The sequence below is a fragment of the Heterodontus francisci genome, chromosome 24 (assembly GCF_036365525.1).
Source record: "Heterodontus francisci isolate sHetFra1 chromosome 24, sHetFra1.hap1, whole genome shotgun sequence".
Classification (NCBI taxonomy): domain Eukaryota; kingdom Metazoa; phylum Chordata; class Chondrichthyes; order Heterodontiformes; family Heterodontidae; genus Heterodontus; species Heterodontus francisci.
In genome coordinates, this window is record NC_090394.1 from 21,583,409 (window position 1) to 21,609,456 (window position 26,048).

Sequence of the window (26,048 nt, forward strand, 5' to 3'; positions counted from 1 at the left end):
TGGAGCCTGTTTAAAACGACTCGAGCGAAGACTTTCCCCACTATGCTGAGCAGGGAGATTCCACGGTAGTTGTTGCAGTCACCGCGGTCACCCTTGTTCTTATAGAGGGTGATGATATTGGCATTGCGCATGTCCTGTGGTACTGCTCCCTCATCCCAGCACAGGCAAAGCAGTTCATGTAGTGCTGAGAGTATAGCAGGCTTGGCACACTTGATTATTTCAGGGGTGATGCCATCCTTCCCAGGAGCTTTTCCACTGGCTAAAGAATCAATGGCATCACTGAATTCCGATTTTATTCGCTGTTCATCCAGCTCATCCACGACTGGCAGAGACATTTTCCCTGGAGTACAGTTCTAGGTCGTGCTCCACCCAGCAGTCCATTTCCTTGCGTTGGTCAGTGATCACGTCCCCTGATTTAGACTTGAAGGGGGCAATCTTCCTGATGGTTGGCCCAAAAGCTCTCTTAATGCCATCATACATTCCTCTGATGTTTCCAGTGTCAGAGGCCAGCTGAATACGACTGCATAGGTGTTGCCAGTAGTCATTTGCGCAGCGCCTGGCTGTTCTTTGTGCATTGCTTCTGGCTGCTTTAAGTGCTACGGATGTTAACTCGCTGGGGGCTTTCTTGTAGTTCAACAGTGCAATGCGCCTCACAGCTATGACAGGTCCCAGTTCTTCAAAGTGAGATTGAAACCAGTCTGCATTCTGCTTTTCACGGTTGCCAAAGGTGGTCATTGCTGAGTCATAGATGGCGTCTCTGATGTGGGCCCGCTTGGTCTCTGCATCCCTTGTAGAAGTGTTTTGAATGGCATTTTCAAGTGAATTTGGAAACTTATGTAACAGCTGTGGGTAAGAAATTCTGTTAGCATTGATGCGCGGGCAGCCCTTCTGCTTGGAGTGATGCAGCTTCTTTGGTTTGAGGCTAACTTTGCTGCACACCAGGGAGTGGTCGGTGTCGCAGTCCGCACTGTGGAAGCTGCGGGTGATTTGAAAGCTGTTTAAAGAGGCTCACCTTGTGACGATGAGGTCCAGCTGGTGCCAACGACGTGATCTTGGGTGCCTCCATGAAACCTGGTGATAGGGTTTAGTATGAAAGAACGAGTTGTTGATGCCGAGATCATGATAGGTACACAACTCCAGCAGTCTCTGTCCATTCTCATTCATCCTTCCAATGCCATTGTGCCCAAGGCAGGAGGGCCATGAGTTATGGTCGGCCCCAACCCTGGCGTTAAAGTCCCCCAGCAGGAACAAATGTTCGGTATTGGGAATGCTACTAATGATATTATGGAGTTCCTCGTAGAACTGGTCTTTAACTTCATGTGGGGAGTAGAGTGTTGGAGCATAGATACTGAGTAGATGTACTAGACCAGAGGCGGTGAGCGGTCGGGTGGACAGTATGCGTTCCGAGCCATTTGAAGGTGGCTCTATCATGCTGAGCAAAGAGTTTCTGATGGCGAAGCCCACTCCATGCTATCTTGATTCTTCAGGATCCCTGCCCTGCCAGTAGAAAGTGTAGTTTTGCTCTCTTAGAGAGCCGCTCGCAGAGAGGCGTGTCTCCTGACGTGCTGCAATGTCCACATTGAGTCTACTGAGCTCATTCATATCACAGATAAAATATTTATCAAGAAAGCTAAATAACAGTCATAAAGGAAGACTGATAGTTCTTGCAAAAATTATTTGAAAAAAAACTTATATGCAGTTGTCATATGTACAAAATCTATATTTAACTAATTCTGAACTAGCATTAGCTGTGCTTATTCAAAACCTGTTTTGAGTTTCATAAGCAATTTAAATAGTAAAAATTTATGTTATTTGTCTGTTACCATAAATATGGCAAATCAACAATTACAAGGAAACATAGCTTTTTTGCTGAGGTATCAAATGTGGCTTCTCATCTCGCTTTGCCACCAATGGTGCGAGCAGTGAAAGTGAAGTCATTGGTGGTGAAAACACATGGCTGACAGTAGACTGCTGCTCGCTCCTCCCCATACTGGCACTGCAGCAGCTTTACCACCCACGTATAAATCAGGACTCAACTTCAATGTGTACACAGCTTGCTGGCACATGCCACTTTCAAAAAATGTAATACATCCAAAGATCTGAAGGAATGCAGCAGACTCACCACAAGTACAGGTGTCCATGCCCAGGACAGCTACATTGAAAACATCTACTTTTTTTCTCCTATTGACTAGAAAGCCCCACACTTTAAACAAAGTGGATTTACCAGTGGAGTGAAAAGAAATCTATTAATAAGCTATTAGATCAGATGTTAAAATGAAATCTTTGCAGCTGCTACATTTCATTAACATAAGTCGAACAGGGATTCATCAACCATAGTCTTTGATCTCTCAACGGCCGGAATTTTACACCACTCATGAGAGTGGGCTGGAGGCAGGGTGTAAAGTATATTAACAGGGGCGGATAGGCACTTTGTCAGCTGTGGAGGCCTCCCAGCAATACCAGGTGACCTCTTTGCAGGCCCGAGGGGGGGGGGGGGGGGGGGTGGATGCCTCCTGATCGGGCACTCTGTTGCCCACGGAGGGCCCTTCCAGCAGCTCCTGCCGCTCCCGCTAGTGCACCTCCCACCGCCCTCCTGATTGACCCCCAACCCTCTCGCCAGGGCCCAGCCGATAGTCCCCGGCGAGGCCCTGCTTACTTTTTACGGCACCTGCATCCACGATCCTCCTGAAGCTGGGTGAAATCCCAGCAGAGGCCACCGCTCCCTGTGGTGCTGCTCGGACTAAGGAGCTGCTGACCCGATTGGCTGGCAGCTCCTGGAGGCAAGACCTCCTGCCTCAGGGTGGAAATCCCATCCGGGGCCAATTAAGGGCCTGGCCACGTAAAACCTGTGTGTGGCTCCCAGGCCTGGTGGAGGCAGGCTTGCCCTCCACTTTTAAGCTGGTGGGCTGGGCCTTCGCCCCGACATAAAATTCCAGCCAATGGCATGTTACAGCATCATATTGAATGGGCAAGGAAGCAGGAAAGAAAGCAAAAATCTCAGGAAATTCTAGCTTTTGTTTTTCTCCCCAACCGCAAGCCATACGTTGACCAAAACAGTGAGTGGGTGACTAAGTTCCAAGCACCTGAGAACTTAGAAGCCCCTAAGCAGCCACTAGGTGGTGTTAAAGCAATCCAGCGACCCTTTCTGATTGACCTTCCCTCCTTCCCTGTGGGGGTGGGGGGGGGCCTGGATCTGCTATCTTCATCCCTCTGGAAGCATGACTACAACGGAAAATACAGAACTACCAAGCATCATGCTTACAATTTCATGGCCTAGAACTCCAAAATACTGCTGTTCCAAATGCATTGCATTAAACACACAAGATGGTATTCAACGGAAAATAGATGCAGGCTAAATGTAAACAACATTATGGGCCTAAATTTTCCAACGGTGTTATTTTAAAATCAGCTTTAAATTATTTATTTTAGATCAGGTAAATGGTGATATTAACATACCAATCAGAAAAGCTCTTAAAATCTGTTATTATATTCCTGGCTAGTTTACTCCCATATTCTATTTTTTCCCTTATCAACATTTTGGTAGCCCTTTGCTGGTTTCTGAAATACTCCCAATCCTCAGACTTACTACTATTCTTTGCAACATTATAAGTCCCTTCTTTTAATCTAATACTACCCTTATCTTCCTTAGTAAGCCACAGATGGATCTTTCTTGCTGAGTTTTTGTTTGTTAATGGAATGTACTTTCGTTAAACATTTTGAATCATTTCCTTAAATATTACCCACTGCTTAGAAGGGTAATTGACCTGAAATGTTAACTGTTTCTCCAGTGATGCTGCCAAATCTAAGTATTTCCAGCATTTTCTATTTTTAAACAAATTGATAGAAGTATTTCTTCCACGTTTTCATTTTTTATATACTGCGTTCTTAATTTAAAATATACTTTAAAATGCCAAACTCAAGATGGGAGTTGCACATTCTTTAAAAGCCAACAAATTGGCTAAAAAGTTGCCAAGTTTACAGTAGCCCACAGAAAGTACAAAGCATCATTAATATTCTAACTGTAATGTTGTAAAGCATCAAAGTCCAGTTTATGTTCGACTGTTGTGTGACAATGTACTTGCAATGAACATCTTATCAGGATGGAATGCTGTTAGATAAAAGTAGAATCTTGTACAGAAAAGTCAGAGATCTGTCATCAATACTCACTCCAATTTTGGCCTAGTCATGAGGTGCCAGTCAGAAGATAGTTCTATGATGTTGCGTCTACATAAACCTTGTGAATTCTGTTAACCCACTAAGGGGTCAGGTTGCTACTTCCCTGATCGATATTTGCTTATCCCAAAAACTGCAAGGATGTCTTCAAAAGAATCTGATGTCTGTATTTTTAACCCTTAGTGAACTGGCTCCAGACTGCTCATCTTACCCATTTCAGTCTCTCACTACTTCCTATACAACAGAAAATACTGCAGATGTTGGAAATATAATGACAGTACAATTGGAAGCATTAACTCCGTTCTCCTCTCCACAGATGCTGCCTGACCTGCTGAGTATTTCCAGCATTTTTTGTTTTTACCTTGCTTATACCACTTCTCTAGCTAACTGAATAAACCTGCTTAATTAGTTTAATTTGTTATGAAAAGTGTCTGGTGCAACTGTCATTATCAGCTTTGAGAAATTCTGTGAGGCATAGTGAAATTCCTATTAATAACCCGGTAGCATTAAAGAGATTTATTTTTCCAGCCTAGGCATGAAATCCTAGATTACTTTGCACATCGCCAACTTTTGGTTCGTAGGGAATGAGGGTTTGCCTATGGAAATGACATCTGCCTTGGACATGAGAAAAAGTATCTGGAGTCAACTTGAATTGCAACTCTTTAACAGTTCAATTATCAGTGCTTATGAAAAGAAACTTGATGTTCAAACCAGTTCCCTTTTCAAATGTCAGTTTCTCAATGTCAAGGTTACTGTACCATTCCAGAGTTGCATCATATAAGCTCAATCATCTTAGACTTTTAATTCTCTAGCCACATCAAGTTTCTCTTTCAAAAATGTCCCACATAACTTCACACAAGGGTACGTTACACCCACCTGTTTCTCATCTGGATGAGCAGATATTTATTCACAGAAACTCAGTATCAATAATACAATGTCCCTAATGATACCACAAAGTCCCAAGTGCAACTTTCTTTCCTTAAAAGGGCCTTGGCAACATTTCTAAATCAGTAACATATCTTCCATGGCATTGCTCATGGTGAGTTGGAGAGCAAGTCTTTTTTTTTTAAGGACAGGTGTTGTTACCAACAAAGTTTTAAGGGGAAAGTGTTACAGGAATCACTGTGCCAGGACAACTGCAACATTTGGCAAGCACCATGTGTAATAATTTTTTCAGGGCATTTTAATTTTGCCACACTGCAACATTCTCTAATCAAGAGTATGAGAAAGGTGACTTGTATCATAACTTATGCAAATGCTATTTGTTAACTATATATGAAGGGATGCACAACAGTGGTTCAGAGTGGTTTATCTTCACAGTCGTGCAAGTATTTAGGTTTATTTGGTATTCCCCTTAACAAGGCTGCGAAAGGAACTTGCAGTGCAGAGAAACACAGACATGAACTGGAGTTGTATCACAACATGGTGAAACAGGAACACAACACACTGCTCAAATAAGAGTTTACAGTGTCACTAGGAGAAATAAGATTCATCATAGACAAAAAAAAACCTTTTCAAACTCTAGTAAATTCCTTCTGCAAGAGAATACTAATCTCATACTAGATGAGCTTTCCTCACCTGCACACAAGTGTTGCTATGATGACACACCATGCTGTACAGCAGCAGTCTGCATTTGACTGATCTTCACTCTTCCTCCGACAACACAGCCAAAAGGAATAGAAGAGAAGGAAGAGGAGGTTGAGGGCAAGGCAGACCAGAGCAACTCCACCCAACAGCAAGAGTGACTGTAGGAGAAAGAGAGGAGAAAAAGTTATTATTCAATTCCATGCATCAACAGGAGTTATGCCCATAGCCCTCAAATTCAGAAACATTCACAATATGCATACCAAAGGAACTAGCAATTTATGAGGCCTGAACAGATTTCCCAGTTTATCTGTGTATCGGTGAGTATGTTAGCATTGAATCTATTGTATATCGCTGCAAAGTAAAAAGTAGTTTTTTTGGGGGGGGGGAGGGGGGGTGTGGGTTTCAGGGATGGAAACATGCTGACATGAGTATGGAAAGATTTTTTACACTGATTTTTTTTGTTATTGAAAATTATCAAGCGCACAGCCTTTGCAAAATCATAATCTAATACAAAAGGAGGTCAGGACATTACAATGGCAGGAATAGAAGTTGCCTACCATTTTGGTGTGCAGAACCATGCATGGCAAAAAGCCAAATTTGAAATCACACTCACAGGTGAACTGTATTTGTAGAAAATGTGATGGTGACAGGTAAACATGATCAGCAGAGAGACATGCTCAGAATTGCTGGTATTTCAGCATATTTTGGTTTTTAATTACTACTGTAGGTTAAAGTCAGTGAATATACAATGGATGGTAGGACCCTAGGAAGTACAGAGGGTCAGAGGGATTTTGGTGTAGTGGTCCATAGACCACTGAAGGCAGCAGCACAGGTAGATAAGGTGGTTAGGAAGGCATATGGGATACTTGCCTTTATTAGCCATCACATTATTAGCCAAGGCACAGAATATAAGAGCAGGCAGGTTATGATGGAGCTGTATAAAATGCTAGTTAGGCCATAGCTGGAGTACTGTATACAGTTCTGGTCGCCACACTATAGGAAGGATGCGATTGCACTGGAGAGGGTGCAGAGGAGATTCACCAGGATGTTGCCTGGGCTGGAGCATTTCAGCTATGAAGAGAGACTGGATAGGCTGGGTTGTTTTCCTTAGAGCAGAGAAGGCTGATGGGGGACCTGATTGAGGTATACAAAATTATGAGGGGCATAGATAGGAAGAAACTTTTTCCCTTAGCAGAGGTGTCAATAACCAGGGAGTATAGATTTAAGGCAAGGGGTAGGAAGTTTAGAGGGGATTTGAGGAAAATCTTTTCACCCGGAGGGTGGTTGGAATCTAGAACACACTGCCTGAAGGGGTGATATAGGCAGGAACCCTCACGACATTTAAGAAGTATTTAGATGAGCACTTGAAACGCCATAGCATACAAGGCTCCGGGCCAAGTGCTGGAAAATGGGATTAGAATAGATAGGTGCTCGATGGCCAGCATGGACACGATGGGCCGAACAGCCTGTTTCTGTGCTGTATAACTCGATGACTCTAACAATTTCACACTGACTGTTATATTATATATTATATATATATATATATATATATATATATATATATGGACAAACAAGCCAAACTATGTCCATCAATCTGCAATCAGAATAAAGCATTTTTCATCATTTTCTTTTTTTAAAAAAACTTATCTAACACTCTCACCATTAAGGAAAATATATACATTCAACTATAAGTCCACTTTGGGAATCTTAGAACATGTGCAGTCGGTATATGATGTCCTCATTTCAAAGTAAATGTACACACAGTAGAAGCTGTTGATGGATCAGTTATTGGGCGGCACAGTGGCGAGCACTGCAGCCTCACAGCTCCAGCAACCCGGGTTCAATTCTGGGTACTGCCTGTGTGGAGTTTGCAAGTTCTCCCTGTGTCTGTGTGGGTTTCCTCCGGGTGCTCCGGTTTCCTCCCACATGCCAAAGACTTGCAGGTTGATAGGTAAATTGGCCATTATAAATTGCCACTAGTATAGGTAGGTGGTAGGGAAATATATGGAATTAGTGTAGGATTATTATAAATGGGTGGTTGATGGTCGGCACAGACTCGGTGGGCCGAAGGGCCTGTTTCAGTGCTGTATCTCTAAATAAAATAAATAAAAAATAACAATTTGTATAATACATCTATAAAAATAGATTTTTGTGGCATGTTAAAAGTTTAGAATGAACACACTTTCATACTTCAGTCACATAATCCAAAAATGACCCAAGATTTATATCTTGCCACCTAAAACATGCTGAATGGACTTATTAATTTGGTGGTACTAGTTGCTTCCTGTTACAGGATAAGGTGCTACATAATGCACCATGATTTAGAAGTGAAGGTACAAGCCCCAAAATACCAGGAAAACAAAAAACAGCATTAGATAAAAGCAAATATATGACAAAATCTTCCATCACTCCAAGTAGGAAGTTGCAGCAAAAAATAATTTTAATTAACTGGAAAAATTATACAACCAGGATATAGGTATTGTAATACTGAATAACACCCACAGACAGCAATACACTCTGATCGTAAGCAGGAAACTGGCAAGTCGATAACAATATAAGCAGAGGAGTAAACATCCAAAAAGCAATAATCAAATGTTGAGTCATTTTAACCGCTTTTATCTAAGCGCAAAGAGACAACAAAACAGCTGGTCGATACTGAGGGTTTACAGCTTTATGTAAATTCAGGCAGAGATTTTAATCAATGACTTAAGCCATCAAGAATGGACAAAAAATAAGCACTTATATTAATACATTCTCTGTCACATCCTACAGTCAATGAGGTAGTTTTGAATTGTAGCCACAGTTGCTTTGTAAGCAAGTTCAGCAGGCAATCTACACACAGCAAATATCCCACAAACAGCAATTTGGTGAATGACCAGATAATGTTATGATTACGTTGATTGAGGGATAACAGTTATCCAGAACACAGGAGAACTCCCTTGCTCTTGTTCACATAGTACCATACAAACATACAAACAATAGGCCCTTCGAGCCTGCTCCGCCATTCACTAAGTTCCTGGCTGAACTGATTACTTCACATTTCCACCTACCCCTGATAACCTTCCGCCCCCTTGCTCATCAAGAATCTATCTACCTTTGCCTTAAAAATATTCAAAGGCTCTGCTTCCACCGCCTTTTGAGGAAGAGAATTCCAAAGGCATGATCCTATGATCACGACCCTCAGAGAAAACATTTCTCCTCATCTGTCTTAAATGGGCGACCCCTTATTTTTAAACAGTGACCCCTAGTTCGAGATTCCCCCACAAGAGGAAACATCCTTTCCACATCCACCCTGTCAAGACCCCTCAGGATCATATATGTTTCAATCAAGTTGCCTCTTACTTTTCTAAATTCCAGCAGATACAAGCCTAGCCTGTCCAATCTTTCCTTGTAAGACAGCCCGCCCATTCCAGGTATTAGTCTAGTGAACCTTCTCTGTACTGCCTCCAAAGCATTTACATCCTTCCTTAAATAAGGAGACCAGTACTGTACACAGTACTCCACATGTGGTCTCGCCAATGCCCTTATTTAGCTGAAGCAAAATCTCCCTACTTTTGTATTCAATTCCCCTTGCAATAAATATTTTATTAGCTTTCCTAATTACGTGCTGTACCTGCATACTAACCCTTTTGTGATTCGTGCACTGGTACACCCAGATCCCTCTGTATCTCAGAGCTCTGCAATCTCCCACTATTTAGATAATATGCTTCTTTTTTATTCTTCCTGCCAAAGTGGACAATTTCACCCTTGCCCACATTATACTTCATTTTGCAGGTCTTTTCCCACTCACTTAACCTATCTATATCCCTTTGTAGCCTCCTTATGTCCTCTTCACAAGTTACTTTCCTACCTATCTTTGTATCATCAGCAAATTTAGCAACCATACCTTCAGTCCCTTCATCTAGGTCATTTACATAAATTGTAAAAAGGCGAGGCTTCAGCACAGATGTGGCATACTACTCGTTACATCTTGCCAACCAGAATATGACCCATTTATGCCAAATCTCGGTTCCCTGTTAGCTAGCTAATCTTCTATCCATGCCAATATGTTATCCCCAACACCATGAGTTTTTATTTTCTGCAATAACCTTTGATGTGGCACCTTATCAAATGCCTTCTGGAAATCTACGTACAGTACATCCACCGGTTCCCCTTTATCCACAGCACATGTAACTCCCACAAAGAACTCCAATAAATTGGTTAAACATGATTTCCCTTTCACAAAACGATGTTGACTCTGCCTGATTACCTTGAATTTTTCGAAATGCCCTGCTATGATGTCTTTCATAATAGCTTCTAACATTTTCCTCAAGACAGATGTTAAGCTAACTGGCCTGTAGTTTCCTGCTTTCTGTCTCCTTCCCTTTTTGAATAAAGGAGTTACATTCGCTATTTTCCAACCTAAAAGGAACCTTTCCCGAATCTAGAGAATTTTTTTTTTATTTAGAGATACAGCACTCGGCCCACCGAGTCTGTGCCGACCAACAACCACCCATATATACTAATCCTACATTAATCCCATATTCCCTACCACATCCCCATCATTCTCCTACCATCTGCCTACACTAGGGGCAATTTACAATGGCCAATTTACCTATCAACCTGCAAGTCTTTGGCTGTGGGAGGAAACCGGAGCACCCGGTGGAAACCCAAGCAGTCACAGGGAGAACTTACAAACTCCGCACAGGCAGTACCCAGAACTGAACCCGGGTCGCTGGAGTTGTGAGGCTGCGGTGCTAACCACTGCACTACTGTGGAAAATTAAAACTAACGCATCAACTATCTCACTAGCCACTTCTTTTAGCACCCTAGGATGAAGTCCATCAGGACCTGGGGACTTGTCAGCCCACAGCTCCAACAATTTTTTCAGTATCACTTCCCTGGTGCTTGTAATTTTTTTTTTGAGTTCCTCCCTCCCTTCCATTTCCTGACTTACAGCTAATACTGGGATGTTACTTGTATCCTCAATAGTGAAGGCTAAGTATCTGTTCAATTCATCGGCCATCTCCTTATTATCCATTATTAATTCCCCAGACTCACTTTCTGTAGGATCAACACTCACTTTGTTAACTCTTCTTTTTTAAATATCTATGGAAACTCTTACTATCTGTCTTTACATTTCCTACTAGCTTTCTCTCGTACTTTAATTTTACCTTCCTGATTCATCTTGTATTCATTCTTGGCTGATTTTTATATTCTGTCCAATCTTCTGACCTGCCACCCATCTTTGTGCAATTATAGGCTTTTTCTTTAAGTTTGATACTATCTTTAACTGTTTTAGTTAACCACAATTGGCAGGTCCCACCCTTGGAATTTTTCTCTCTCATTGAAATGTCTCTATACTGTGTATTCTGAAATATCCCCTTAAATGTCTGCCATTTCCATTGACCTGTCCCTTAACCTATTTTGCCAGTTCATTTTGGCTAGCTCTGCTTTCATGCCCTCACAATTGCCCTTATTTAAGTTTAAAGTATCAGTCTTGGACCCACTCTTCGCTCCCTCAAACTGAATGTAAAATTCATGCATATTATGATCACTGCTACCTAGGAGTGCCTTAACTATGATGTCATTAATTAATCCTATCTCGTTGAACAATACCAGGTCTAGTGTAGCCTGCTCTCGGCTTGGCTCCAGAATGTATTGTTTCAAGAAATTATCCCAAAAACATTCTATGTACTCCTCATCTAGGCTACCTCTGCCCATCTGATTTTTAAAGTCTATATGTAGATTTTAAAAACCCCCATAATTATCACTGTATCTTTCTGACAGGCTGCCATTATTTCTTCCATTATACCCAGTCCTACAATGTGGTTGATGTTAGGTGGCCCGTACACCACTCCAAGTGACTTCTTGCCTTTATGATTTCTCATCTCTACCCAAACTGCTTCTATATCCCAGTCTCCTGAACCTAGGTCTTCCCTCTCTATTGCGCTAATACCATCATTAATTAACAGAGCCACTCCTCCACCTTTTCCTAGCTTCCTGTCCTTCCTAAATGCCATATACCTTCAACATTCAGGTCCCAATTTATGTCGTCCTGCAGCCATGTATCTATAATGGCTTTCCGATCGTACTTATTTATTTCTATTTGCGCTCTCAGTTCATCTGCTTTGTTTCAAATGCTACGTGCATTCAGATACAGAGCCTTCAGTTTTGTCCCTTTATTATTTTTTTAACCTCTAGCCTTATTTGTTGATTTAGTCTTAGATTTGTCCGGTCTGTCCCTTCCTGTCACAGTCTGTTTATCATTTCCCATATTAATACCTTCCTCTCCTGCCTTGTCTCTACTCCTTAATTTACAATATCGTCCCAAATTTGATCCCTTGCCCTAACTATTCAGTTTAAAACTTTCTCCACGTCCCTAGTTATGCAGCACACTGGAACATCAGCCCCAGCAAGGTACGGGTGCAGACCGTCCCAACGGTATAGCCACCACTTTCCCCAGTACTGGTGGCAGTGCCCCACGAACCAGAACCTACCTCTACCACACCAGTCTTTGAGCCAAGCATTAATTTCTCTAATCTTATTTGCCCTATGCCAACTTGCACATGGCTCAGGTAATGATCCAGAGATTATTACCTTTGAGGTTCTGCTTCTTAATTTGGTGCCAAGTTGCTGACTATGCTGAACCTCTTTCCTATGTTGTTGGTACCTACATGGACCATTACAACTGATCCTCCCCCTCCCACGGCAAGTTCCTCTCCAGCCCTGAGCAGATGTCCCGAAGCCTGGCATCGGGCAGGCAACACAACTGGCTGGACCCTCGCTCTTTGCTACAGAGAACAGTGTCAATCCCCTTAACTATACTGTCCCTTACTACCACTACATTCCTTTTTTTCTCCCTCCACTTGAATGGCTTCCTGTACCATGGTGCCATGGTCAGATTACTCATCTAACCTGCAGCTCCCACTCTCATCCAAACAAGTTGAAAGAAAACTCAAACCTGTTGGACAATTGCAAAGGCTGAGGCTCCTGCACTCTGGGCCCCCTTATCTGCCTCAGCTGCAGCCGCACTCTCCTGTCCCTCAGCACTGACCAAATCAGAAGACCCTATCCTAAGGGATGTGACCGCCTCCTGGTACAAAATGTGCAGATAATTTTCCCCCTCCCTGATGTATTGCAGTGTCTGCAGCTCGGACTCCAGTTCAATAACTCTGAGCCGAAGCTCTTCGAGCCGCAAACACTAACTGCAGACATGTTTGCCCTGGATCACACTGGCATCCAGGAGCACCCACAAGCTGCAGCCGTTGCATATTACCTGTCCTGCCATCCTTAATGTGTTTTAATTAACTACTTAATTATTTTATTCAATTATTTATTTTCTTTTTTTAAAAAATATATATTTTATTAAGCTTACCACTAGTTCCTTTACTATTTTAAACGTTAGGATTAGAATGGACTTTAATCACTTAAAAGATACTCATCAAACAGGTAGCTTCCCAAATCAATCACCTACATGCTTGCCTGTGATGTTTGATGCTATGTTTGATTTAAATTAAATTAAAAGCTTACCTGTATACTCAGCCCGGTGGCTCTCTGTTTCCCTGCTCCCTCTGTTGATTGTGACGTCACTCTGATGTCACTTTTCGATTTTTCCCTGCTCCGCTCCCCTCTCTCTCTCCGCTCCCGCCGTGCTCCCCTCTCTCTCTCCGCTCCCGCCGTGCTCCCCTCTCTCTCTCCGCTCCCGCCGTGCTCCCCTCTCTCTCTCTCCATGGGATTGTTACCCTACCCAGGACCTCCACTCAATGTCTCATCCATTGGAGATGCCACCTCCAATAATGCATCAGTTCTTTGGTCCTGAGTACATAGACGGTCATTTGAGCGCAAGTCCGGGTATGGAGCGTGAACCCACAACGTTTGAACTCGGAGGAGAGAATGCTACCATTGAGTAAAGACTGACACAGAGGACATTCAACATGGTATCTTACAGGAGGCAAGTTCCATAAGGTATAACCAGAAATGGAGCAGCCTGGTTAGAAAGTTGGTTTGCCTTTTTTCTCGTCATTCCCATGTGTTTTTATTAGAGTCTGAGCTATTTGCTTGCTCTTTTAATATCTTTTCATTATCTGACTGAGATGATCATCTTTTCCCTGCTTTCCTATCAAACAATCAGGTCACTCATTGCGCGCCACACAAGTGCCAAGCAATGACCATCTCAAACAAGAGGGAATCCAACTATCTCCCCTTGACGTTCAATAGCATTACCATCACTGAATCCCTCACTGTGAACATCCTTGGGATTACCATTGACTAGAAACTGAACTGCACCAGCCATATAAATGCTGTGGCTACAAGAGCAGGTCAGAGGCTGGGAATTTTGCAGCGAGTAACTCACCTCCTGTCTCCCCAATGCCTGTCTACCATCTACAAGGCACAAATCAGAAGTGTGATGGAATACTCTCCACTTGCCTGGATGGGTGCAGCTGTAGCAACACTCAAGAAGCTTGACACAATCCAAGACAAAGCAGCCCACTTGACTGGCACCCCATGTACCACCCTCAACATTCACTCCCTCCACCACCAACACACAATGGCAGCAATGTGTACCATCTACAAGATGTGCTGCAGCAACTCACCAAGGCTCCTTAGACACACCGTCCAAACCCGCGACCTCTACCACCTCGAAGGACAAGGGCAGCAGATGCAAGGGAACCCAATCACCTGCAAGTTCCCCTCCAGGCCACACACCATCCTGACTTGCAACTATATCGCTGTTCCTTCATTGTCACTGGGTCAAAATCCTGGAACTCCCTTCCTAACAACACTGTGGGTATACCTACACCCCAAAGACTGCAGTGGTTCAGGACACCTTCTCAAGGGCAATTAGGGATGGGCAATAAACGCTGGCCTAGCCAGCGATGCTCACATCCCACCAATGAACAAAAAAATAAGTACATAAACTGTCATTTGAGCGCAAGTCCAGGCATGGAGCTTGAACCCACAACGTTTGAACTCGGAAGAGAGAATGCTACCATTGAGTAAAGACTGACACAGAGGACATTCAACATGGTGTCTTACAGGAGGCAAGTTCCATAAGGTATAACCAGAAATGGAGCAGCATGATTAGAAAGATGGTTTGCTTTTTTTCTTGCCTTTCCCATGTTTTTTTTACTGTCTCAGCTATTTGCTTGCTCTTTTAATGTATTTTCATTAGCTGAGATGATCTTTTCCCTGCTTTTCTATCAATTAGGTCACTCAGCCCATTAACAACTTCTCTGATTACAGTAGCTGTTGTTTCTTTGCCCTTTATTTTCCAATGCTACCAACTTGCTTATTCTTATTTTCAGTTCGGATGAAGGATTACAACAAAAACAGTAACTTTTTTTTCTCCTTACTAATGCTGAAGGCCTTGTATTTTCTGTATTTTTGTTCAGCCTCTGATTCTTTTGTCAATCACCTTAAGTCCATGTCCTCTGGTTATCGACTTGTCTGCCACTGCAGACAGTTGCTTCTCATTTACTCTATCAAACCTACAAGATTTTAAACTCCTCTACCAAACCTTCCCCTTAACCTTCTCTGAAAAAGCAAACACCACCAGTTTCTCTGGTCTCTCCATGAAACAAGTCTTTCATCCCTGGTACCATTCTACCCTCTCAAAGGTCTTGACACCCTACTTAAAGTATGGTACCCAGAATTGGTCACACCAGTGTTTTATAAAGATTGAGCATCGTTTCCGTGCTTTTGTACTCTGCCCCAATGTATAAAGCCATGGATCCGTAAGCTATTCTAACAGCCTTCTCAACTCGTCCTCCCATCTTCAAATATTTGTGCACAAACACCCCAGGTTTCTCTGTTTCTGCACCCCCCTTTAAAACTGTACATTTAGTTTACGTTGCCTCTCCTTGTTCTGCCTACCAAAATGAGTCACTTCACACTTCTCTGCACTAAATTTCATCTACCATCTGTCTGCCCATTTCACTCATCTATGTCCTCCTGAAATCTGTTATTATCCCCCAAACTACATTTCCAAGTTTCATGTTACCTTCAAACTTAGAAATTAAACACGGTATAAGCAAGTCCAGGTCATTAATATATATCAATAAGAACTGTGGTCCTAATACCAACCCCAGGGGGTCACCACTGCATATTTCCCTCCAGTCATAAAAACAATCATTCACCACTATTCTCAGCTTTCTATTCCAGAGCCAATTTTGCACCAACATAGGGTTTGCCCTGTGAATCCCATGTCTTCATTTTTGCTAAAAAGTCTATTATGTGGCACTCTATCAAAACGCCTTTTGAAAGTCCATATATATATATCAACTGCACTACCTTCATCAACCCTCTCTATTACCTCAAAGAACTCGATACAATCATGTAATTGCAACATAAAAGACAAAGAAAAGTACAGCAGCCTGGAATATTTGGTTTAAAATCATGTCAAAAAGGGGTTAAAATGCTTCAAATCAAAAAGGGGCAGTGGAAGGAGATAATTAACCATCATTCATATTTCCCCTTTATATTTTTGCAATATATACCACATAGATGATATAGTCTAACCGCTGGAGTAATTAATTCTAACTGTTAGGAGACATGTCATAATAGATTTGATTGAAAGAATAGTGTAAAATAAATTACAGAATTTTACTGCTTAGTTTACAATTTAGTAATCTGCTCAGCCATAGAGAAAATATGTAAGCTTACAAACTTTTTAAACAAAGCCACTGACTGAGCAGACACCTCAAATGTACTTCCCATTTTAAGTATTTGCAAATGACACTGTAAAAACCTCAAATCTTGTGAAACAACGTGTATTCCAGCACATAGCTTTCAATGCCTGTCCACAGCATCCTCCTCTGATGCCTCTTGTCCATTTTCTAGCTGAGTGGGACTGCCCCCGTCTAGCTCCATTCTTATCTATTCAGTCACAGCCACAGACTCTTCTGCATAGGCATCCTTTCCCCCTACCGCCTTGTTCCTTCTAGAGTCCCCCAAGGATCTATCGTTGGCCCCCTCCTATTGCTCATCTAATGCTGCCCTTCAGCAGCATCATCTAAATGTGCACGATCAGATTCCAACGGTACGTTGACGACACCCCAGCTCACCCTCACCACCACCTCTCACAACCCTTCCACTGCACACGATTTATCTGACATCTAGTGTTGCACAAGCAGAAATTTCATCCGATTGAGAAATCCAAAGCTTTGGCCCGCCACTAACTCACTGTCCTAGCCACCAGACACATCCCTACCCCTAGCAACTGTGTCAGACCGAACAGACTGTTTGCAACCTCAACATCCTACTTAAAGTGGAGTTTCCAATGTCATATCCTCTCAATCACAATTTCCACTTCCATAATATCACCCATCTCCATCCCTGCATCAGCCCACCTTCTGCAGAAACACTCATTTCTCCCAATTTCCACCATCCACAAACTTCAACTCATACAAAAGAAAGCTCTGCTGACTGTATTCTGGCTCTCAACCATCACTCTGTGCTCACTGACCTACAATAGCTCCCGGTCCAGCAATGTCTCAAACTGAAAATGTTATCTTTATATTCAAATCACTTCATGGCCTCACTATCCCTGTAACCTCCTCCAGCCTTACCACCCTCTGAGAACTCTGCATTCCTCCAAATCTGGCTTCTTGTGCATCGCCAATTTCCTTCGCCCTTCCATTGGCAGCTACGCTTTCAGCTGTTTAGGCACTAGACTCTGGAATTCATTGCCTAAATTTCACCACCTCTCCTACTTTAGGACACTCTTTAAAATCTAACTCTTTGACCAAGCTTTTGGTCATCTCTTCTAATATCTTATGTGGCTCGGTGTCAAATTTTGGTTTATAATGCTCCCATGAAGCTCCTTGGGACATTTTATTAACGGTGCTGTATAAATACAAGTTCTTGTTGGTTCAAACTAGTTATGATTATTAGATCACAAGGCAGTGTTTATAGGCATGACTGCCTCCTATCAAAGAACCAGAAGTGTGATGAGAAACTGCCTAGTCACATTTGGTGTATATAATAAAATGCTTGTAGCTGAAGTGACAAGTTTCAGTGTTCAAATATTTACAGTAATTCTAAAGTCATGCCATTCTTGTTTACAAAAGGAATGCAGGAAACGATCAAAGTGAAACAATTCATAATTTTCTACAGCATCCTGCAAGTGTCTAATTTCTCCATTTGAAATGGCAATGGTTTTGACCAAATAAGGGACTAATGACCTGCTATAGCCCCATCCTACCAGGACAGCTATTTCGCTTTCATTTTAATTCATCAACATGGATACCTTTGAAGGAGTGCCACTGAATAACTTCTGATCATAGAATGATACAGCACAGAAGGAGGCCTTTCAGTCCATTGTGCCAGTTCTGGCTCTTTGAAAGAGCTATCCAATTAGTCTCAACTCCCTGCTCTTTCCCCATAACCGTGCAAATGTTCCCACTTCAACTATTTATCCAATTCCCTTTTGAAAGCTATTATCGCATCTGCTTCAACCACCCTTTCAGACAGTGCATTCCTGATCATAATTTACTACACAAATCTTTTCCGCCCATGTCACCTCTGGTTCTTTTGCCAGTCACCTTTAATTGGTGTCCTCTTCTTACTGATCCTTCTGCCACTGCAAACAGTATTTCCTTATTTACTCTATCTAAACCGTTCACAATTTTGAATACCAGTAACACATCTTTCTTTTTCCTTTCCCAGGTTCTCCAATCTCACCACATAACTGAACTCTTTTATTCTTGGTGCCATGCTCATAAATCTCTTTTGCATCCTCTCTAAGACTTTCATGTATTTTCTAAAGAGTGATGCCCAGAATTATCCACAATAACCCAGCTAGGACCTAACTAGTGTTTTATAAAAATTGAGCATAACTTCCATGCTTTTATACTCTATGCCTCTATTTATAAAGCCAAGGATCCTGTATGCCTTTTTAAACAGCCTTAACTTGTTCTGTCACCTTCAAGGCTTGCATACATACATTCCCAGGGGCCTCTATTCCTGCACCTCCATTGACGTTGTACCATTTAGTTTGAATCACCTCTCCTCATTCTTCCTACCAAAATGAATCACTGACAATTTAATATGTACATATCCCCAGCATAAAGAAAAAGAAATCAGGACTTGCTGTCAGGGTGCAGACGGTTACCCTGGAGTTCTGCAAAACAAATGCATAGAGCAGAAGGAATGAAAGCAGAGAATTAGAAGCACCAATTCCCCTTAAAGTGTACGATGGAGCAATTGCAGCGACCTTGACTGCAAGCTGGGCATGATTGAGAGCTAAATACTCTGGATTATCGGTTCTTTAGAAAGGACAGGGAAATTGGGAAAGGAGGAGCTGGAGCAACATCGATAACTATGAGAGGACAGTTCCCCTCGTGGGGGAAATCTAGGACTGGGGGCACAGTTTCAAAGTAAGCGGTCTCTCCTTTAAGATGGAGATGAGGAGCAATTTCTTTTCAGAAGGTCCTTAATCTTTGGAATTCTCTATCCCAGACAGCAGTGGAGACTGGGGCACTGAATATATTCAAGGCTGAGTTAGACAGATTTTTGATTGACAAGGGAATCAAGGGTTATGGGCAAGAGGCAGGAAAGTGGAGTTGTCATTACCAGATCAGCCATGATCTTACTGAATGGCGGACCAGGCTTCAGGGGCCTGCTCCTACTTTTTGTGTCATGTTCAACACTTCTCTGCATGAAATTTCATCTGCCATGTGTCTGCCCATTTCTCCAATCTATGTTCTCCTAAAGTGTTACTATCATCCTTGCTATTTACTAAGTTTCTGAACATATGACCATACGAGCTAGAAGCAGGAGTGAGCCATTAGGCCCCTCGAGCCTGCTCCGCCATTCCATAAGATCATGGCTGATTTGTTGGACTTAACTCCACTTTCCTGCCTATCCCCAATACCCTTTGATTCCCTTATTTGTCAAGAATCTGTCTATCCCTGCCTTAAAAACATTTAATGACCCTGCCTCTACTGCTTTCCAGGCAAGAGAGATCCAAAGACTCATGGCCCTATGAGGGAAAAAATTTCTCATCTCTGACCAAAATGGGAGATCCCTTATTTTTAAACTGTGGCCCCTAGTTTTAGTCTCTCCCACAAGGGGAAACATCCTTTCCTCGTCCACCCTGTTAAGTCCCCTCAGGATCCTGTATGTTTCAATAAGCGCACCTCTCATCCTTCTAAACTCCAATGAATACAGACCCAACCTGTCCAACCTTTCCTCATAAGATAACCCTCTCATCCCAGGAATCAGTCGAGTGAACCTTCTCTGAACTGCGTCCAATGCAATTATTTTCTTTAAGTAAGGAGACCAAAACTGTACACAATACTCTCTATATGATCTCACCAATGCCCTGTCCAACTGTAGCAAAACATCTCTACTTTTATATTCCATTCCCCTTGCAACAACATTGCACTTGCCTTCCTAATCACTTGCTGTACCTGCATACTAACTTTTTGTGTTTCATGTATTAGGACACCCAAATCCCTCTACATCTCAGAGTCCTGCAATTTCTCTCCATTTAAATATGTTGCTTTTCTATTTTTCCAGCCAAAGTGGACAAGTTCACACTTGCCCACATTATACTCCATCTGCCAAATCTTTGCCACTCACTTAACCCATCTATATCCCTTTGCACACTCCTTATCTCCTCTTCAGCAAATTTAGCAACAATACATTCTGTTCCTTCGATCAAGTCATTGATACAGATTGTAAACAGTTGAGGCCCCAGCACTGATCCCTGTGGCACTCCACTAGTTACAGCCTGCCAACCCGAAAATGACCCATTTATGCCTATTCTCTGTTTCCTGTTAGCTAAAAAATCCTCTATCCATGTTAATATGTTACCCCCTATACCATGGACTCTTATTTTGTTTAGAAACCTTTGATGCGGCACCTTGTCGAATGCCTTCTGGAAATCCAAGTACACCACATCCATAGGTTCCTCTTTATCCACGTTGCATGTACTTCCTCAAAAACACTAATAAATTAGTCAAACATGATCGCCTTTTCACAAAACCATATTGACTGTGCCTGATTGCATTGAGATTTTCTAAATGACCTGCTATAACCTCCTGAATAATAGATTCTACCATTTTCCCTATGACAGATGCTAAGCTAACTGACCTGTAGTTTCCTGCTTTCTGTCTTCCTCTTTTCCTGAATAGTGGAGTTACATTTGTTATTTTCCAATCTGATGAGACCTTTCCAGAACCTAGGGAATTTTGGAAAATTAAAACCAAAGCATCCACTATCTCAGCAGCCACTTCTTTTAAGAACCAAGGATGACGTCCATCAGGACCTAAGGACATGTCAGCTTTTAGTTCTAAGAATTTTCTCAGTACCTTGTCCCTGGTTATGGTAATTGTTTGAAGTTCCTCCTTCCCTTTCAACTCTTGAATCACAATTATTTCTCGGATGTTATTTGTATCCTCTACAGTGAAGACAGATGCAAAAGATCTGATTCATCCAGTTCTGATGAAAGGTCACTGACCTGAAACATAAACTCTGCTTCTCTCTCCACAGATGCTGCCAGAACTGCTGAGTATTTCCAGCACTTTTCGCTGTTATTGCAAAAATCTGATCAATTCCTCCACTATTTCCTTAGTTTCCATTAACTCCACACTCTCTAGAGGAACAACACTCACTTTACTTACTCTTTTCCTTGTTAAATATCTGTAGAAACTCTTACTATCCGTTTTTATATTTCTAGCTAGCTTTCTCTCGTACTCCAATTTCTCTCTCACTATTCCTTTAATCATTCTTTGCTGTTTTTTATATTCTGTCCAATCTCCTGACCTGCCACTACTCTTCATTGAATTGTACGCTTTTTCTTTCTATTTGATACTATCTTGAACTCCCTTGGTTAGCCACGGATGGTGCGTCCTTCTCCTGGAGTCTTTTTTCTCATTGGAATGTACCTTTGCTGTGTGTTATGAAATATCACCTTAAAAGTCTGCGACTGCATCTCTACTGACCTATCCCTTAACCTAATTTCCCCGTTTACTTTAGCCAGCTGTCTTCAAACTCTCATAATCACCCTTATTTAAGTTTAAAACACCAGTCTGAGATCCACTCTTCTCACCATCAAACTGAATGCAAAATTCAATCAGGTTGTGATCACTGCTACCTAGGGGCACCTTTACTATGAGATCATTAATTAATCCTGTTTTGTTACACAGTACCAGATCTAGAATAGCCTGCTCTCCGGTTGGCTCTAGAACATGTTGCTCTAAGAAACTGACCTGAAAACATGCCATGAACTCATCCGCCAGGCTACCTTTGCCAATCATGTCCAATCTACATGTAGATTAAAATCACCCATGATTATCGCCGTACCTTTCTCACAAGCCCCCATTATTTCTTCCTGTATACCCTGTCCTACAGTGTGGTTACTATTAGTGGGCCTATTAACTACGCCAAGTGACTTCCTACCTTTACTATTTCTTACCTTTACCCAAACAGATTCCACATCTTGATTTTTAGAACTAAGGTCACCTCTCTATTGTACTGTCATCCTTAACTTACAGGGCCCTGTGCCTTTTCCTAGCTTCCTGTCCTTCTGAAATGTCATGTACCCTTAAATATTCAGGTCCCAGCCTTTATCATCGTGCAGCTATGTCTCTGTAATGGCACTCAGATCATACATATTTATTTCTATTGGAGCTATCAATTCATTTGTTTCGCTACAAATGCTATGAGCATTGAAACAGAGCCTTTAGTTCTGTCTTTTTACTATTTACACAACCTCTAGCCTTAACTGCTTGCACACTTTTAATTTTCTACATTCTGTCCCTTCCTGCCACGCTCTGATTGTTATTTCCCTTATTGTTCCCTTGCTCTCTTGCCTGGTCCTCTCTCTTTAATTTAAGATATCTTCTCTCACTTGATCCCTCTCTCCCATTATATACTGAACATAAGAAATAGGAGCAGGAGTAGGCCATTCGACCCCTCAAGCCTGCCCCGCCTTTCAATAAGATCATGGCTGATCTGCCCCAGACCTCAACTCCTCTTCCGTGCCAGCTCCTCATAGCCCTGAACTCCCCGATATTTCAAAAATCTATCTACCTCCTCTTTAAATACTTGCAGTGATCTAGCCTCCACAACTCTTTGGGGTAGAGAATGCCACACATTCACTACCCTCTGAGAGAAGAAATTCCTTTGCATCTCAGTTTTAAATGAGTGCCCCCTTATTCTGTAACTATGTCCCCTGGTTTGAGATGTCCAATTTCTTCCTTAATAATGGACTTTAGCATTTTCCCAACGACCTATGTTAGGCTGAATGGCCTATAGTAAAGGCCTGCTACCTGACCCAAACCCGACGACGTGTCGGGTTTGTGTCAGGTCGGGCTGCTCTTCCGGGTCCGGCTTTCGGGCTGGGATCAGGTCCGGGTCGGACACACACAGTAAGAATTGCAGGTAAGCGTTAAAAGTTAAAAAAAAAAACTTACCTGAGCTGCGAATCCGGGACGTCAAAGAAGGAAACTGAGTCTGCGCAGTGAGCGTCTCTATGACGTCATCACGCTCATGCTGCAGCTTCCTGAAGATTGGGAGTCGCAAGGTAAGTAAAGGGAACATTCTGGTGGTCGGGTCGGGTCGGGCTCAGGGTGGGGGGGGGGGGGTGGGGGAGAGAATGGAGGGACTCGGGTCAGGTCGGGCTCAGGTCCAATGTGGTTCCGTCGGGTTTTTTTTTGTGACTAGAGGAGGCCTTTACCCTATAGTTTCCCGCTTTTTTGTCTCCCTCCCTTCTTGAACAGGGGTGTCACATTCGTGGTTTTCCAATCTGATGGAACCCTCCCCAAATCCAGAGAGTTCTGGAATATTTCGACCAATGCCTCCACTATCTCTGCAGCCACTTGCGTTAAAGCCCTTGGATGCAGGCCATCAGGTCCTGGCGACTTGACTGCCTTTAATCCCATTAGTGTGCCAAATACTTTGTCCCTCATGACAGAGACTGTTACAAGATCTTTCCTCCCATTAGTTCCTTGCTTATCTGTTATCTGTGGAATGAAGACCGATGCAAAATATTGGTTTAAATTATCTGCCATTTCCCTGTTGCCCGTTATCAATTCTCCAGTCGCATCCACCAAGGGTCCTGGAGCTCTTGCTGTTTGTTTTTATATTTCTTGCCAATTTACTTTCATAATCAATTTTCGCTCCCTTTATTAGCTTTTTAGTCATCCGCAGCTGGTTCCTAAAAAATTCCCAATCCTCTGGCCTACCACTAGTTTTTGCCGCTTTCTATGCCTTAGTTTTTGATTGGATACTCTCCATGACCATCTTTGTTAACCTTGTTCATCCTTCTCATCGAGTCCTTCTTTTTGACCAGAATAAACTTTTGCTGAGCGTTATGAAATATCTGCTTAAATGTCTGCCACTGCTCATCCACTGACTTCCCCTTAATCTATTTTCCCAGTCTGCTTTAGACAACCCTTTCTTCATATCTCCGTCATTGCCCTTGTTAAAATTGAGGACACTGGTCTGAGACCAGAGTTGCTCGCCCTCAAACTGAATTTGAAATTCTACCATATTGTGATCGCTACCCCCTAGAGGATCCTTACCTACGATATCTCTTATTAATCCTAGCTCATTACTCAGTACTAGATGTAAAATAGCCTGTTCCCAGGTAGGTTCTGCAACATATTGCTCTAAGTAACAATTGCTGATGCACTCTACAAATTCGTCTTCCATGTTACCTCTGCCAATCTGATCTGTCTAGTCAATATGCAGATTAAAATAACCCATGACTATTGTAGCGCCCTTCTTACACACCTCCATTATTTCCCGATTTATACTTTGTCCTACAGTGAGGCAACTCTTCAGGGGCCTATAGACAACTCCCACCTATGACTTCTACTCATTCTGGTTCTAATTTCTGCTGGACTCTTCTGCTTATAATTTCTGCCCCGTCCTGTCAGACTTTGATTACCATGCGCCTCTTCACTACCTTGCACATCTGCGCTCTCATTTAGTTTTGATTTTTTTAAACTTTTTTTCAATTGAGCCCTCCCCTCCATTAATTAGTTTAACTTCCTATCTGCAACCCTAGTTATACGATTCGCCCAGGATACTGGTCCCAGCATGGTTCAAATGAAGCCTGCCCCAACGGAACAGCTCTCTTTTTCCCCAGTACTAGTGCCAGTGCCCCATGAATCGAAACCCATTTCTCCCACACCAATCTTTGAGCCATACCTCTGTAATCTTATTTACACTACGCCAATTTGCACGTGGCTCAGGTAGCAATCTGGAGATTATTACCTTTGAGGTTCTGCTTTTTAATTTAGCCCTTAGCTGTTCATAATCCCTATGCAAAACCTCATTCCTAGTCCTATCTATGTCGTTGGACCACGACAACTGGATACTCCACCTCCCACTGCAAGTTCCTCTCCAGCCCCGAGGTGATGTCCTGAACCCTGGCACCAGGCAGGCAACACTGCCTTCTGGATTCTCGCTCTTAGCCACAGAGAACTATGTCTATCCCTCTGACTACCGCTACATTCCCGTTTACTCCCCCAGCTTGACTGGCTTCCTGTCCCACAGTGCCATGGTCAGTTTACTCATCCATACAAGATGAAAGAACCTCAACCCTGTTGGACAACTGCAAAGGCTGAGGCTCCTCCACCTCTGCCTTCTCAATCCCTTACCTCTTCACTCACAGTCACACCCTCCTGTCCCTGACCATTGACCAAATCAGAAGACTCTATCCTATGGGGTGTGACTGCCTTCTGGAACAAAGTACCCAGGTAACTTTCCCCCTCCCCGATGCATCACAGTGTCTGTAGCTCGGCCTCCAGCTCACCGACTCTGAGCCGAAGCTCCTCAAACTGCAGACATGGTTGCCGTGGATCACAATAGTGTCCACCAGCTCCCACATACTGCAGCTGCAACACATCACCTGCCCTACCTTAATGCATTGTAATTAACTATTAAATTAATTCTTTTATAAAAACAAGAAATGCTGGAAATACTCAGCAGGTCTGGCAGCATCTGTGGAGAGAGAATCAGAATCAACATTTCAGATCAGTGATGAAGGGTCATTGACCTGAAGTGCTGACTCTGCTTCTCTCTCCACAGATGCTGCCAGACCTGCTGAGTATTTCCAGCGTTTCTTGTTTTTATTTCAGATTTCCAGCATCTGCAGTATTTTGCTTTTAAATTAATTCTTGCTTTTAATTCAATGTCCCACCTCACTAGCAGTTACTGTACTAACTTAACATTGGTCGTACATTAAGCATTTCCACTTAAATTTAAAAAAACAGCAGACACACCAGCTTTTACGTTTTTCGATATTCCAGCTATTTACACACCTTTCCTAAAAATTGTGAATTAATCTAGCT

At 42.6% G+C, this 26,048-nt stretch overlaps 1 protein-coding gene across 4 annotated transcripts in view; it reads right to left on the reverse strand.

Annotated features, from left to right (window-relative positions):
* Positions 1-26,048, reverse strand: part of LOC137383234 (protein tweety homolog 3-like) — a 216,094-nt gene that overhangs the window by 116,863 nt on the left and 73,183 nt on the right. For all 4 annotated transcript variants that reach the window (XM_068055745.1, XM_068055746.1, XM_068055744.1 and 1 more), the window contains exon 2: positions 5,752-5,918. In XM_068055745.1, the coding sequence (XP_067911846.1) occupies positions 5,752-5,918 (167 nt within the window). The remainder of the gene's footprint in view (positions 1-5,751; positions 5,919-26,048) is intronic.